This window comes from Gossypium arboreum, chromosome 9 (assembly GCF_025698485.1).
Source record: "Gossypium arboreum isolate Shixiya-1 chromosome 9, ASM2569848v2, whole genome shotgun sequence".
NCBI classification, from domain to species: domain Eukaryota; kingdom Viridiplantae; phylum Streptophyta; class Magnoliopsida; order Malvales; family Malvaceae; genus Gossypium; species Gossypium arboreum.
Genome location: NC_069078.1, coordinates 60792856 through 60809925, shown reverse-complemented (window position 1 = coordinate 60809925; position 17070 = coordinate 60792856). Strand labels below are relative to the sequence as shown.

General features: G+C 34.9%; 1 protein-coding gene across 2 annotated transcripts; it reads left to right on the top strand.

The window, feature by feature from the left end:
• The first annotated feature begins 4054 nt into the window (after positions 1–4054).
• LOC108456763 (uncharacterized) lies at positions 4055–16582 on the top strand. Of its 2 annotated transcripts, none has more exons than XM_017755417.2 (25): positions 4055–4630; positions 4868–4946; positions 5274–5622; positions 5815–5969; positions 6195–6434; positions 6853–6962; positions 7072–7149; positions 7250–7356; positions 7742–7836; positions 7914–8029; positions 8128–8231; positions 8313–8390; positions 8602–8680; positions 8816–8984; positions 9486–9556; positions 10582–10662; positions 10749–10819; positions 11251–11347; positions 11456–11515; positions 12279–12333; positions 12439–12836; positions 12917–14749; positions 14870–15448; positions 15662–15720; positions 16096–16582. In XM_017755417.2, exons 3-25 carry the CDS (start codon positions 5279–5281, stop codon positions 16298–16300), a joined length of 5184 nt encoding a protein of 1727 aa, XP_017610906.1. In that variant the 5' UTR covers positions 4055–4630; positions 4868–4946; positions 5274–5278; the 3' UTR covers positions 16301–16582. The 2 variants fall into 2 exon arrangements, with proteins under 2 accessions (XP_017610906.1, XP_017610905.1); XM_017755416.2 differs by having other exon boundaries at positions 4868–4959.
• Positions 16583–17070: the final 488 nt, after the last annotated feature.

The window sequence follows — 17070 nt, the reverse complement described above, 5'->3', positions numbered from 1 at the left end:
TATTGTAGTGATACTATAGCGTAAGACAAAAAGAAAGTTAAACGCACTGCACCCAATCGCCAAATCCAAACCCACCCTAAATTAGATTACATGAACTAAATCTAAAACTTATCGATAGTATAAGTAATAATATAAAAAATCTAAAAAATTGGTATTACTATTTCACTATTTCTAAATTTAACTTGAAGAAGCTTGGAAATAGTATTTTGTTTTCACGATTTTACGAAATATACAAGTAAATAACTCTCAAGTAGTATTGCCTTAAAAAGAGTTTGATATGAATGTTGTTTATCGATGAAACCTTAAAAAGATTAAATATAGTATATTATATGCTTTTTAATATAAATTTTCTTTTAAATTAGATATATTCAATGGATTATATGCAAGAGATCATTTAAAAAAAATAATTAAGGGCAATTAAGAGTAGATTTTTCATCAATTGAGCTATTTGGCTACTAAAAGAAAAAAATGATAATTGGATTACGGTTTGTAAACTATTAAGACATAATTCAAATTCCTACACTTTTTTTCAATAATGTTAACCATAAATTAAGCTCTTTAGCCGCTTTTTTTATTGGCATATAAAATATTGTGAAATAATTTTACATTATTGAAATGTTTAACCTTTTCTCTTTCATTAATTTCGATTTCCATAATGTCCACCATTATTAAGTTTCAAAAGCTTTTGATTTCGGTTCAAATAATATTTCCATTTCATTCAAAAACCATTTTCTAAAAAAAAGAATTATATAAATATATATAATATTTTTTAAAAAATCAGTTTATGAGTGTAAAAAAATATATTGCAATTTGGGTTAAGCTTGGATTTTGCTTAACATCAACATATAAACAGAAACTATTTATTAATGGAATAGTATTGTAAAAGCTCATGTCTTGCACGGAAAACTCATCTTCCACCATTAAATTATAAAATAAACTGAAAAATTAAATAAAAAATTAAAACATGATTGAGGATATAACAAATATGACGTTAAAATTTAAGAGGTGGGGATTGGTTGATGATGGCAGGAGAGGAAAACCAAAGGGGTTTAAGAGATGTGGGGGTTGGTTGATGGTGGGGATTAGATGCTGGAAAGTGAGGGAAAATTTGGGAGGGGGTTGACAAAAGAAAGAAAGAAGAAAGATGAAGTAGAAGCAACCCCCCCAAAAAAAAGAATAAGGAAAACTAGAAAATAAAAAATAAAATAAAAAGAAAAAAGGTACAAGAGGACACTACCAATCTGGGAAAAAAAACCATAAAATACCAATTTGGGAGAAGTTGATAAGTTCGAATACTAATTTTATATTTAACCCTTTTTTGAAGTGCTTTTTCACATTAACTTTCTGACCTCAACAGTTAAGGTACCCTAAATCCAAAATCATTAGAAAACTTAAAAAAACATCGAAAAAATAATAGTGAAAATTAGGCATATATGCCATATTTAAAACGAATTTAGCAAATTAGGTTGATTTTTCTCAAATTTAAGAAAATAGGTTAATTTTGAAGAGAGAAACTGATGCGTTGTTGAGAGCACCAAAAATATCCTATTCCCTGTAAAATAATGAAAAAGAACAGTAAAGGGGAAGTAGGGTCGAATCCTCAGGGATTGGATTATGCGAATGCTTGTTTCTCGAAATTCTGGGCAGAATCGTGCCCAAAAAAACCTGCGTGGCAGAAAAAAATAAAAATAACAAAAATAAAGATTTGATTTGGAAAAGAATGAAAAACAGAAGCTAAAGTTGACTGAAATTGTGATTACGAAAATAATAAAAATAATAAAGAGAGTTAAAGGAAAAGAAATTCTTATTGGTAAATTCCAGCCTCCAGTTGTCTCATTTCGCCTTGGGTTCGATCCTTGGCTTTTAAATGACCCTTCTCAACTCAAGTAAGCCAGTTATAGTGGAAGAGGACGCCTACGACCACCAGCTCCAAAGATTAGACTTACGATTTTTAGGGAACCTGACTCTAGCCAGTAATCTATGCTAGATCAACGCTTCTTAATGGCGAATCCCACGCCATTTTGTCTCTTTGGCTCGCCAACCTCTGACGCAGTAAGTTAACGAACCGACTATCCAATCCTTCCAAAACATACAAAGCGGCCGCCTTTGCATATGCTGAAAAGCTTACTTCTTAAGGGCCATGGACGGAAGCGTCAGCCCGTAGTGCGGAGAAACGATGAATACTTGACGAGAAGGCTAAGTACGGATTCTAGGCCTCAAGAACCCTTTTTGGAGAATATTGACAACTTTCGGCTAGATAGATTTTAGTGGCTCATAATAATGGTGGAAAAGAAAATAAATATAAAAATGGAAAAATGAATTTTATTGAAAGAAAATATGAAGAAACAAAAGCCTAGACTTTCAGGGGGAGAGAAAGATGAATACAAATAGAGTCACTTCACCCCCTATTTATAGTGCTAGGAAGATAGTCTAATTGAACTTAAATTCTAAAAAGATAAATACATTTAATTAAAGATAAATAAAGATAATTGAAATAAAATCCTAAATTTGAATAATCATAATAATTATCTTAATATTTAATTATCCTAATATAAATAAAATGGAGTCTTATAAAATAAAATCTCGTCTTTTTACGTTTTTAGTCCTTGTGTCTCCCATGCTTGCACTTTTGGCACAATCTTTTCCTTGTGTCGCATATCAGCCCAATGTGTCTCCAAATTCGCACTTTTGTCCCTTAATTTTGCTTTTGCCTCCAAATCAGTCCCTAAAAGATAAAAAGACATAAATAGCTTAAATTAGTAAGATCGAGCTCAAAATAAACACATGATTAATACATAAAAATACGTTATTCTAGAGCATTATCAGAAACTTAACCTCTTACAAGAGGCGTTTTCATCCCATGTTAGTTCAAGATTTTCAACTTCTCCCCCGTGCCACATCAATATAACCGTTTTTGACCTTTTTTTTTTAATTTAAAATTTTTAACCTTTGGATTCCAACTAAAGCATCATATTTAATATTTAAAATTTGTTGAAAAAATATATTTACTTGCTTATATAATCTTAATTCAATCATTTATTTTTATTTTTTGTTTTATAAAGTATTTTTAGTGAAAATAATGAAAATAAATTTTTATTTTCTAAATTTTACATATTTTATTTTTCAAAAATCATTTTAAAATTTTCAATCGAACATGTTGTCTTTTATATTTTCATTTTTGAATATTGTAAATAATTGAATTAATTTGAATTAAAATTTATAAGCTTAATCGTTTTTTCCGAAATCAACTTAAATATGTTGGATTTATTTTAATTTAAGAAAAAAGAATGTCTCCTTTTCTTATACTAATAAAAATAATATATATTATATCATAAAAGTTAATAATTAAAAATAACATCTAATTTAGAATTCAAATCCTAATAGCTTTAGTAAATTTTTATGCTAGAAGTTTGCAGTTTAAATTTTCTAAATAAAATTATATCAACCTTGAATTTGATATATTCAAATGATTTGTTGGAATAAATATTCATCAACTTCAGTATATCAATGTGTAATTTGATCATAAATTTTAATTTGGTATAATTATATCTATTAAACTTAAATTAGAGTTTGTATGTATATATAAAACTTTAATTTTGATTTAATTGTACACATTTAAAAAATAAATAGGTACATTTATTTTCATACTAGATTCATTTATTATTTGTATGTACAATATATCAACGTAAAATGATGCTAATTCAATAACGGTGTTAGTGATTTGTGAAAACTGAATCAAATCAAAATTTCATGTAAATAATAGTACAAAATCAAAGTTCATATATGATATTACACATTGAATTAAAGTTCATTTATAATTTTAATATTTATCCCTTTAAAAATTAATAAAAAATTAAATTAAAAAATAAAAATAGTTATGCTGATGTGGCAAGAAAGAGAAACTGAAAACGCCAACATTTCCAACAATAGGCATTTTCAGCTATTTTCTTCAAAATCAATCTATTTCCCTAAATTAGAAAAAAATCAGCCTAATTTGCTAACTTCGTTTTAAAAATGGTACATATGGCTAATTTTCCCAAAATTCTACAGGTAAAAGGAGCTGCAATTAAGACAAAAACCAAAGCCAATAGGGTCCCACTGATTTGTGGGCTTGTCATCTTTTAAGTACAAACAAGCGCACCTCAAATAGCCAGAAAAACCAAAAACCCAGCCCAGCGGAGCCCATAAACGGCGCCGCTTTCTCAGAGATATCGTCAAAACACGCGCTACCTTTCACGCGCGTAAGTGAGCATCGTAAAAGATATAAAAACGCTGCGTTGAATCCTCGGTTCTCTCATCTTCTTTGTTTTCTCTTCCTCCTTTTATCTCGAGAAATCCCTTCGTTTATTTTTTCTCTCTCTTAAACCCCCAAACAGAAAAACACAAACACACAGAAGCTACCTCCCTAGAATTTTCAAAATAAATATTCGTCATTTCGCGCGTGTCCGTCACTCGCTATCTTCCTTTCGAAATTTTCTCCATTGTTATTGAAATTAAAATTTTAGCTATTATTTTTTCTTCAGTCGATCCCCATTCCCACTTTAAATCCTTCCTTTTAAGTTGAAGAAGATAACACTGAAACCTCCAAAACGCATCGTTTTGCTCCTGAAAAGAATCTTATGCATTGAAGGTAATCTTTCTTATATACCACTTCTTGTTTTTCTATATTTTTTCCTTGTTATTTTTTTTCAAAATTCAATTTATTTTAGTTATTTTGGCTGCAAGTTCTTTGTGCGTGCATCGCACTGAATGTCGAATTTGGTAGTTTTTTTTGGTTTTCTTTTTTAGTTAAGAATTTATTGTTATTGATTGTTAGCAGTGGAAATCTTTTGAATTTAGGGTTTTTGATCTGTTCTTGTTGTTGCAGGCCTTTGCATTGTGGATTTCCAAATGCGCGGTAGAGATTTTCGTGTTTCCGGTGACTGCCCATCCGGTTAATCCACCTGGTACGCTCTGAAGGTATTTTTGCGAATTTTAAATGTTTATGCTTTGATATTGAACGAATTTGAAGTGAATACCTAAATTGAGGTATCTATTGAGAGAAGCTGAAAGTCACTTTGATGTTATATTTTGTATATGTTCAACTTGGGGTTTGGAGGGTTTTCGTGTTTGTGCTGAGATCTTAGGTTTTCCCTCTTCTAGATTTTTTACAGTAGTTTTGCGTTGGACTGAAAGGATGGTTTGGTTATAAATGTCATTGCAGTTTTGTTTTTGATGTATTGTTTCCATGTGTGAATAAGGTCGAACTTATCGCATGTGTGAATAATGTGCAGGTTATATGGCTCTCCAGAAATATGTTCCCTCCAGTGATTCTCCTTCTGTTAGGATGAAGCCATTGAGTTTTTCCACTAAGGTGCGAGCTCAACTTGCAGATGGAGAGACAGATGATTCTAAGAAGCATAACGTAGATGTTGATCTCAGGGAAGTTTACTTTTTGATTATGCATTTCCTTTCAACTGGTCCTTGTAAAAGAACATGTGGACAGTTTTGGAATGAATTGCTTGAAAATCAACTTCTACCTAGAAGGTATCATGCTTGGTATTCAAGGAAAGGGGAAGATAGTGGTCATGAAAATGATGATGGCTTGTCATTCCCTTTAAGTTATGCTCAGTTGGTGGAGAGGTATGATATTAGCTTTTAGTTTTGTTTAACGTGATCATAAGATGTCTATTGAATAGCAGGCTATGTGTATGGTGTTTCAAATGACAAAGGCAACTTATTTTATAACTAAGTAGCAACAGACACTTTATGAGTTTCATGCAGCATTTTATGAAAAAGTTTGACTTGTTTCTTGTGCCATTTATGCTTTTGTAGGAATCCTCACATTGAAAAAGATCACTTGATAAAGCTTTTGAAGCAGTTGTTATTAACTGCACCCTCCCAATCCAAAGACAAAAGTGCAAGACACACTCCAAATGCTGCTGATGTCCCCACTCTTTTAGGAACGGGGCCCTTTTCTCTTTTGAGCTGTAGGTGGCTTTTTTTCAGCCATGAAACATATTCCTTTGCGCTTTAAACTTGGAACTTTATTAGAACAAAAATATCAAGTCCTCATTATTTTTTGGTTTTTGAGATACTACTTCAATGGATTATAAAAGAACTTCTCTTGCCCATTCTTCCAATTTTCTTTTCAGGAATTTTATTCTGCCTCAAATTTTAAGTTATTCTTAAATTTGATTTTCATCTTCTCTCAGATGATGACAACAAAGGAAAAAGTGAAGCCAAACGTCCTCCTGTTCATATGCGTTGGCCTCATATGCATGCAGATCAGGTTCGTGGGCTGGGTTTAAGGGAAATTGGGGGTGGTTTCACAAGACATCATCGGTCCCCATCTATTCGTGCAGCATGTTATGCCATTGCAAAACCATCAACTATGGTGCAGAAGATGCAAAATATCAAGAGGTTGCGAGGGCACCGGAATGCTGTCTATTGTGGTATATCTTTGTCTTCATATTTGCAGTTTGAGCCATGCATAATTCTTTATTGCTGAGTAACCTTCATACCATGTGCTTCAGATTTGGTGTTAATTAGGCTATTTGTTTGTCATAAATTGAGCATGCATGCTTGTTAACCCATCCACTCCCCCCCCCCCAAAAAAAAAAAAAAATATATATATATATATAGGCACACTTGCAGAGAAGGTATTATGTTGATATACTTGTGAGCTCATTAAAGATTCCTTTCCTATGCTTTTTTATGGGTTCTAGCTTTTCTGTGGTCTCTCCTGCTTTTCTTTCTGTATTTGAACGTTTTGAGCAGTTACCACTGTCACTCAAAAGCTCCAACTTGACAAGATTTTTCTTGGCATCATGAACTTGAGTTTGTTTTCTTTTTACTGTATGCAAATTGCAGCAATATTTGATCGATCTGGGAGGTATGTCATTACTGGTTCTGATGACCGTCTTGTGAAAATCTGGTCTATGGAGACTGCATATTGCTTAGCTAGCTGCCGTGGACATGAAGTGAGTTTTATGAGCTATAATGCACTTCTTGCAAATTTTAGTTTTTATTTATTTTCCTATCTGTGGTTTCTTTTAGTTACACGTTACATTATTTCTATTTGGATGAAAGGGTGACATAACTGACCTGGCTGTCAGTTCCAATAATTTTATGGTGGCGTCTGCTTCGAATGACTGTATTATTCGTGTTGTAAGCTTTCCTGCATCTTACTGATTCTTGTTTCTCTTCCTGCTCAAGAATATTATATTTTTATTCAATGATTGTTATTTTGTTTCCTGCTTGCTGACAGTGGCACTTGCCAGATGGGCAACCAATTTCAGTTCTGCGAGGACATACCGGAGCTGTTACTGCCATTGCTTTTAGCCCTAGGCCAGGCTCTGTATATCAGCTTCTATCGTAAGACTGATTCCTAATTGTCAAAACTGCCAAATTCTGTCATCTTGTCCCCCTCACCTAGAAATTAAGTAAATAGTAGTTGGCCCTACAATGTCATATAATACAAGTTGAAATTGCCAACTATGGCTCCCCAACCCCGAAAAAAAAAAAAAAAAACTCGAGAGAGGCGTACAGAAGATACTTTCTAATATTTTTAGTTTTATAGGTATTAACCGCATGGTTTATTTCTCCTTACTGATTTTGGTGATTATATGATTGTTTTTTGGTATTACCCTAAATCTTTAAGTCCTTCACTCTGTGGTTGATATTAGATTGATGTTAGCTTTTGGTACATGGTTTCTGTTTGCTTTGAAATTAAAATGTAGGGTTTCCTGAAACTATGCAGGTCATCTGATGATGGGACATGTAGGATATGGGATGCTAGGAATGCCGAAATCCGTCCTCGGATATACGTTCCAAAGCCTTCAGATTCTTTAGCTGGTTTGTTACCTTTGTATCCGTAACTTTAATGCTTCTTGATGGACGGATCTTACATAGCAATACTAAAATGGTTGCAGGAAAGAACAGTGGTTCATCTTCAACTTCTGGGCAACAGAGCCATCAAATTTTTTGTTGTGCTTTCAATGCTAATGGAACTGTCTTTGTCACTGGTAGCTCAGACACTTTAGCTAGGGTATGAGTTCCTATTCCAAGATTTTGTCCTGCTTTACGACCTCTTTTATTTTTGTACTAGTTTAGGTGTAGAATGTCATATTTCTCGATCATTTGCAGGTGTGGGTTGCTTGTAAACCCAACACTGATGATTCAGATCAACCAAATCATGAGATTGACGTGTTATCTGGACATGAGAATGATGTAAATTATGTGCAATTCAGGTCTGTTTATCATACTCTATTGCTCAGTAATTTTATTAATAGAATTATAATTTCAATTTACGTTACTGCCTTAAATTGCAGTGGTTGTTCTGTTTCATCAAGATTTTCTACAGCAGACGGTTTGAAGGAAGACAGTGTTCCAAAATTTAGAAACTCCTGGTGGGCATTTTCTTCAAGTCTTGTATTTTCTTTCTTTGTTTCCTCGTTTTTTTGGAGGGGGGGTGTTCCAATCCTCCCTTCTTTGAGAACCCTCTAGCTTAACGGGTGTTCTAAAGGACTTCTTAGCTTCCACTTTTTAATTAGGCGTTACAGTTGAAGAAGAATGTAACTGCTTATTTTGTTGTCTGATGTGGTCCACAATATGTTCCAGGTTTTCTCAGGACAACATTGTTACCTGTTCCCGTGATGGCAGTGCAATTATTTGGGTTCCAAAATCTCGTAGATCACACGTAACTATAAACAGTTTCACTTTTCACTGCTTTTTTTTCCAAGGCCTTCATCATTTAAAGTTTATGATTTCAACCATGCCTTCTCCTTTTAATGCCTGTCTATTTAGGAACAACTATTTCTGTTACTTGGTTCAGGGTAAAGTGGGTCGCTGGTGTAAACATTATCATCTTAAAGTTCCACCCCCACCATTGCCTCCACAACCACCAAGAGGGGGCCCACGCCAGAGAATTCTTCCAACTCCTCGTGGTGTAAATATGATAATCTGGAGCCTAGATAACCGCTTTGTCCTTGCTGCTATCATGGGTATTTATTTTTCACCTGCTCTTTTAAGGTTGCTATTTTGAACTTCATTGAGCATTTAGAGAATAAAATTGTAATGACTTGAGTTTGACTGAAGAATGTTGTTCTCATTTTGACAAGGGTATCTATTTTTTACCTTATTCCTTTCAAAATTTAATGCAACATCCTCTCCCCTCCCTGAAAGAATAGAAAATGTTAAAAGGTGGAACTCTCACATATAGCTTCATTTATTTAATGCCTGTAGCTCATTTCATTTTTTATGCATCTGTAAAGTAAAACCTTGGCTCAGTTTAGGCTGTATTTGATGCTAAGCTACTCTTAACTATTCAGTTCCATCATTGTAATGCGTAATGCATTCTTTTGCAAAATTGGTTATACACCCAATTGAGTAATTTTAAAGGTTTTCTGGACTAGGATTGAACATTTTTGTGCTCTGTCCTTGGAACCATGCAAGGGCTTAAATAGCTGCAAGTTTTGGCTAAATGACATACTCTCATGATGCAGATTGCAGAATATGTGTATGGAATGCTGCTGATGGTAGCTTGGTACATTCTTTATCTGGTCATACTGATTCTGTAAGTTATTTACATTTCCAAGCCTCAACTTTTTTCTCTTCTTTAGAGTAGAATAGCATAGTCTTCAATTTGTTCAAATCTACTATATTTATTGGGTTAGCATGCCTTCAAATCAACTTGTGTGGATTTCCATTTTAGCTGGTGTATGTTGTCTGGGTGATATGTTAGCTGGATAACTATCTTCTATTTGAAAAGCCTAATTGCATCCGTTGTATTTTTTATTTAAGCACTAGACATCATTTTTTTGCATGTTTCTGATATTTCAATGGAGCACCCTTATTGACATTTGCGCCTTATTTCTGACCCATGATGTTGTTTTGATTGCTTTCCTGCTTTTACCCTTCTGTTTTCTTGCAAAGAAACAGGAAATAAGTTAATCATCATTTTTTACTCTCAGCTTTAAATCATGCACTGTTGGCTATTCAATCCGCTTATTCATGTATGATGGTGTTATTTCGGGTAGGGTTCACATGGAGGTTAGTGGAAAGGGGGAAGAATGGAATTTTGCCATTTAATAGCCAAGTTTCATAACTAGCTTATGTTTTTATAACAATCAGATAAAAAAGACTTCTGAAATTTTACAATTGGTAGGCTTGGGGATAGGGTCCAAATTGTATAAACTAAAGACAATTTGAGAACCTTATTAACTAACTAAACCCAAAATGAGACATACTGGACCACAACTATTTAACATTCAAGTAAGAGTGTAAAATGGCATATGCCCCCTGGACATAAGAACTCAGTTACTGATATGTTTTTGTACTAAGATTTGAACCACCAAGGGCATTTTGCCTTGGAGCAAAGGAATTTTTTTCTTGATAAAGAAATCATGATCTATTTGTCTTTCAAAGAGGATGAAGTTTATTGGTGTACCACCATGAAGTGATTTTTAATGAGTTTGACTAGCTTCTGTTCTGCGTTTACTTTATGATTTCCAATGTGAATGCTTGTGATTTGAGGGTGTCTAAAAATGGATGCCAAGTTGTTTCATAGTTATATCTGACTATTTTACTCATTTATTTAAGACGTATGTTTTGGATGTTCATCCTTTCAACCCACGGATAGCTATGAGTGCAGGCTATGATGGAAGAACCATTGTCTGGGATGTGAGTTTTGAGCTCCTTATTTCTATGTGAAGTATCTTTGGATCTTCTCTGTTAATTGACGTGTTTTCATATTCTTTTGGCTGTAGATATGGGAAGGCACACCAATTCGAATATATGAAATTGCTCGTTTCAAGTTGGTTGATGGGAAGTTTTCATCGTAAGTTTACTAAGAGAAAGCTTGATTAGAACCCTTTTTATTGTGTCAATTCCCCTATAATTAAAAATTAAATTGCATTGTCCTTCTTATCAAGCATGCTTTAGATACATGTTATTTTGTTTGACAGGATATGCATAGTATGCCTTTTCAAAGCAATCCTGACAAGCGGAACCTTACCCTTTGCTTCCTTCTTCCCCTCTCCCTACCCTTCCTCTCTATCCCTTCTTCCACTATGGTGTTCCCAATATTAAGCTTAGAAATTTTTTGATGCGTATGACCTTTTAAGTGTTATCATTTAGGTCGATTGCAGGCATGATCTCTCTCATTTAAAATACCTTGGAATCTTTATGAAAAGTCTGTCTTCCTGTGTTTTATATTGCTGCAAACTTAAAGTTCCTGTCATGTTACACTTCACTGTATCTGTAAAATAGGGATGGGACATCCATTATACTTTCAGATGATGTTGGTCAATTATACATACTAAATACAGGCCAAGGGGAATCTCAGAAGGACGCCAAATATGATCAGGTACCTCGTATTTTAACTTGTTATGTTTTCATCTAGTTTTATTCAGAGTCAAAACTAAGTTCTATATAACTCATAATGATACTTACTATATGTGCACTTCATCTACAGTTCTTTCTTGGTGATTATCGACCTCTTATCCATGACACCTCTGGGAATTCACTTGATCTGGTTGGTTGCCGTTATTTGAACTTCTATTTTTGCTACTTTTCCTTAATATGGTCTGCTTACATTTATAGAACTGAGAAGTTGACTTAATGGTTCTCTATTAGCATCATCTTCTTAAAACTTAAATTTTACTCTGCCTGCTGCTTGATACAGTCAGTGTTCATGTGTCCTTTTTACTGGGAATAATGTATTCTTCTTTCTTTAGTCTTTACCTTAAATGACCTTGTTTTTCTTATTCCAGCTTGTCATTTGAATGGGTCTTACATGCAACTTGTTTCTTTAGAAAGAGAAGAGGGAGAAGCATATCAAAGTTTGTTGTTAAAAATGTATCATAGCTTATTGCCATCAATGATTTTTGACTTCGTTCCTAGACATTTTGGTCTAGCAGATTTACATCTTTACTCCTTGTTGAATCATATTTTTTCTTCACCTCAAATATATCATCTCTAGTTATGTGTGGATGCTCATATCCCATCCCTATCATATTTGAAGCTGATAACTGAGTTTTCAGATAATTAAAATGTTTTCATTGCACTCCCAACAAGGATTGGGTGAAATGATAAGGCACATTGCTCTCCCAAGGGGAGGACCTGGGTTTGAACCTTGGAGATGACATTGTTGGAACGGGTAGCTACAAACCCTAAAAGAATTAATCTCTATGGACTGTAAAATGGAAATGGAGGTTACCTTGGTTCCACCAAAAAAAAAAAAAAAATACTTCACATTTTCTTCATTGAAATTCTGATGATTTGACATTGTAATTCAGGAAACTCAGCTTACTACATATAGACGGAATATGCAAGATCTTCTTTGTGACTCAGGTTTAACTCTACTCATACTCGTCCCAAATGATTGGTTCATTTAATTCCTTTTACCACCCTCCTGGTTAATTTATTCTCGTAATTGCTTGGGTTGGAAAACTTTAGGGATGATTCCATACACAGAACCCTATCAGACCATGTACCAGAAAAGGCGATTAGGTGCTTTAGGTTTGGAGTGGAAACCTGGTGCTTTGAACCTTTCTGTGGGGCCGAACTTCAGTCTAGACCAGGATTACCAAATCCCGCCCTTGGCAGATTTAGATGCAATTGCTGCTCCTCTGCCAGCATTCTTAGATGCCATGGATTGGGAGCCAGAAATTGAAGTGCAAAGTGATGATAATGATTCAGAGTATAATGTCATAGAGGAGTACTCCACAGGAGGGGAGCAAGGAAGTTTAGGTTCTCTCTCTGGTGATCCTGAGTGCAGTACGGATGACAGTGAGATTGATGATACTCATAAAGATGCCCGTCGTCGATCAAAAAGGAAAAAACCGAAGGCTGACGTAAGTTTAATATCCTTTTCGTTACTATATTTTAATGTTTTTAGAGGCACTTGGTTGACTTGAATTTTTCACCACTTCAGAGTGAGTTTATGACATCTTCCGGTAGGCGTGTTAAAAGAAGGAATTTGGATGAATGCGATGGCAACTCCTTAAGTAATGGCCCTATTAGGAAATCAAGAAATGAACGAAAAGCTTTACGGAGAAAGTCTTCTACTTCAAAAACTTCCTCAAAATCATCAAGACCTCGAAGAGCTGCTGCACGCAATGCTTTACACTTCTTTTCTAAAATAACTGGAACATCAACTGATGGGGAAGATGAATATGACTCTGAAGGTGATTCTTCTGAGAGTGAATCTATGATACCAGATTCATACGTTGACAGTGATGAATCTGATAGAGATTTGCCGAATGAACAAATCAAACTTTCAAAAGGAAAAGAAGTCTTCTTTGGTGAATCTGAGGATGTTGCTAAAGCTAATGCACTTCCTGAATCTCATAATGCTGGGAACAGGAAAAGATTGGTCCTTAAATTGCCCGGCTGGGATCCAAATAAGCTTGTGCCACCTGAAAGACGGGAAAATTCTGCAAGTTTGTCACACAAAGCTTCTGAAGGAAGCGTAAAACATATAAGCTCATTGGATATGGGGTGTTCTTCTGTTGATGCAAACAATAGCATGATAGGTGGACTAAGGGGGCAATCAGACAAGATTGAAGATCATTTAGATCTGACTGAAGCTTACAAAGATGGAGGGCATGGGGCAATTAAGTGGGGAGGAGTTAAGGCTCGTACTTCCAAACGTCTGAGATTGGGTGAACTTGTGTCATCAGATGCGTATGCTGGGTCTACACGATGTCTTGGTGACCACAAAGAAAATAATGTCAATGGATATGTAGGACCGGAAAAGGCTTGTGCTACTGTATCCCTGAGCACAGATATCCAAACTTGCAAGGAGGGTATGAATGGTAAGGTGACAACACCGGAGAACCTTCGGAATGAGAGGGAAGTTTTGGATGATCCTGATAATGCTGAGGACCCCTCAGGTCCTAGTGAACATATAAAATATCCTAAATCACCAAAATGGGTCAACAGATCAGCTGAGGATATGCCTATCTCAACTTTTAATCAGAATGGACAGCCTTCTGAGGTAAAAGAGGGCAATATGCCTATTTCAACTAAGTTAAGGTTTTTCTCCAAAAGGACCACAATTGACGATGAAAGTCCTGGGCTGAAAATGAAAATTTCAAGAGGTCATATGAATGGTGGATATGATGCATTAAATGATGGCACGTCAGAGAGGGCAAAAGACCTAGTTTCAGAGGTACCCTTAGTTGATGGATCCAATGATATCTGTTCAGGTAATGAAGGTGATGGGTTGCTAGATTCGGATGCTCAAGTTGATAGAATTCCCATGTCAACTCCTCTTGTATCTGGAGGGTTACAACCAGGTTCAATAAAGATGTATAATGTTGTTTATCGGAGATCAAAGACACAGAGGGATAGGTCCAATTCAGAAAGTGGCAGTGCCATGGTAGAAAGCACTGCAAATGTATCTAACCATAATAGTAGTTTGATAGGAGACCTCCATGAAGGCTCAACAAATGGGACTCATAACAAACTGTCCGGCAGGTTGAAAGGGCATGTACTTCAATCAGAAGATGTACATAGAAGCACCCAGGATGGTTCTACAAATGGGTCTCAACTTCCTAGCAAAGAATGGGGATCAAGTTCAAGGATGGCAGTTGGATCAAGGTCTACTAGAAACAGGAGAAGTAATTACTATTTCCATGACACTAGTCCAATACGGAAACCCAATCAATCAACAAGACGAGGATCATGGTTAATGTTGACAACACATGAGGAAGGGTCTCGCTATATTCCCCAACTAGGTGATGAAATTGTATACTTGAGACAGGTAAAGATAAAATACTAATTATTTTTATCCATTCCTGTTATCTAAGTTCTGTACTCCAATTTTGATGGTTGGTATTGGTAGTTGCAAAATTTTTATGTTTAGTAGCTTCCATTCTTTCAGGGGCATCAAGAATATGCAGCTCATATTGGCTTGAAGGAATCAGGACCATGGACTTCATCAAAGGGAGGGAGCATGTTAAGGGCAGTGGAATTTTGTAGAGTTGAAGGGCTTGAATATTCCACTTCTCCAGGGTCTGGGGAGAGTTGCTGCAAAATGACTCTTAAATTTACAGACCCTTCTTCCAGCATGTTCGATAGAGCATTTAACTTGACACTGCCTGATATGACTGGTTTCCCTGACTTCCTTGTAGAAAGAACTCGCTTTGATGCTGCTATTGATAGAAATTGGAGCTGCAGGGATAAGTGCAAAGTCTGGTGGAAAGATGCGAGTGGGGACGATGGAAGTTGGTGGGATGGCCGGATTGTGGCTGTGAAGCCCAAATCTTATGAATTTCCCGATAGTCCATGGGAAAGGTACACTGTTCAGTACCGGAGTGAGCCCAAGGAACCACAACTTCACAGTCCATGGGAGCTCTTTGATGCGGATAATCAGTGGGAGCAGCCTCATATTGATAGTAATATCAGAGATAATCTACTTTCAGCCTTTGCCAAATTGGAGAAATCTTCTCACAAAGCTCAGGTATCTGGCAAAATATGAGTCTTAAAATATTTTTTCCTGAACTGTTAGTAATTAATGCAAAGTTCAGGATTAGTGTCCAAGCTTGAACTTAATTAGGTCTACCAAATTGCTTATCACTCGAGCTTAAGTTCAAGTGACACTGTTGGAGTAGGTTAAATTTATTGGAAGCTTTACCATTAAATTCTTGTTAATTTTTGCTTTAAATTATTTCAGGATCAATACGCAGTAAATAAATTGAAGCAAGTTTCACAGAAGTCTAATTTTACAAACAGGTAAATAATTTTTAAAGAGTCATGTTTTACATGCTTATATGGATGTTCAATCTGAAGTTTTTAATACGTGTCAGCATTCATATACATCCTGCATTCCTGCTTCATAATTTTACACCATGTTTGGTAGGAAGGAAAATGAATGGAAGGGAAAAAGATGAGGAAAGGGAAAGCTATGTTTCCTTTGTTATGTTTGGTACAAAGGATGTAAAATAGAGAAATGTTACATAATTGTTAAAAACATTGCTTATTCAAGTGGAAATTTCCATCCACACACTTTCCTTCCTCATTTCCACCCGCCAAACTCGGTGTTAGCCGGTACTCTCTGGCTTTTGGGTTTAAAACGTGACTGAATGTTGGAAATGACTATTTTGGCAGGTACCCTGTGCCATTATCATTTGATATTATCCAGTCTAGATTGGAGAACAACTATTATCGAAGTTTAGAAGCAGTGCAGCACGATATTCAGGTAATGTTGTTGAATGCGGAGTCTTACTTCGGGAGAAATGCAGAGCTCTTATCTAAACTCAGACGCCTATCCGACTTTTTTATGCGGATATTGTCGTCTTTGCAGCCGCCGTAGATAGATCTTATAGTGAAGATCCATCTTTGTAGATAAATTAGAAATTTTGCTTTTTCATTTTTAATTTTCTTTTCCATTGTCTCTTAAATCCAGTTTTTGTTATTGATTTATACTTTGAGATTCTTTCGAGAGAGAAAGATATCAGGGAATGGTAGGTCTGTGGAAAATTATCCACCAAAAAGGTTCATTGTTGTTTTAGACCACTTTATATTGAGAAAAAAAATTTGAAAAAGAATATATTCTCAAAATGAAAAACGTATTAGCTAGCTTCCTGCTGGAGAATCTTTTGAGCTCCCTGTCTTCTTGATGTTTGCTATTTAAAATGTCTACGTATATCAACTTTATGATTCGGTATTTTGAGAAATTATAATAATTTAATGATTATAAAAATATTAAGATGGTATGGTTAGATTATAATAAGCCATACAAAATTTTAAAATTTAATTTTGTACTTTTATTTGTAAAGTTTAATCTTTTTAATTTTTAGATTTTATAATTCAAAGTCAATTGTTAACATTATCAAATTTGTTTTGGTCATTTTTTTTAAATTTGATTTTTTGTCACTTTGTTGTTTAGTTAATAGTGGAATTTTATTTTTTATTAGTATAATAATAAATTTAACCCTTTGTTATAACTACACCGCAAATCCCAACACATGTCCTTCGGGGGAGCCGATCCTTTAGCAAATCATGTCTCTAGCAAACTTGACTAATTTAGTGAACCTTCCACTTTTAACAAGCGAACTTGAGCTTGACGAAGCTCACAACATA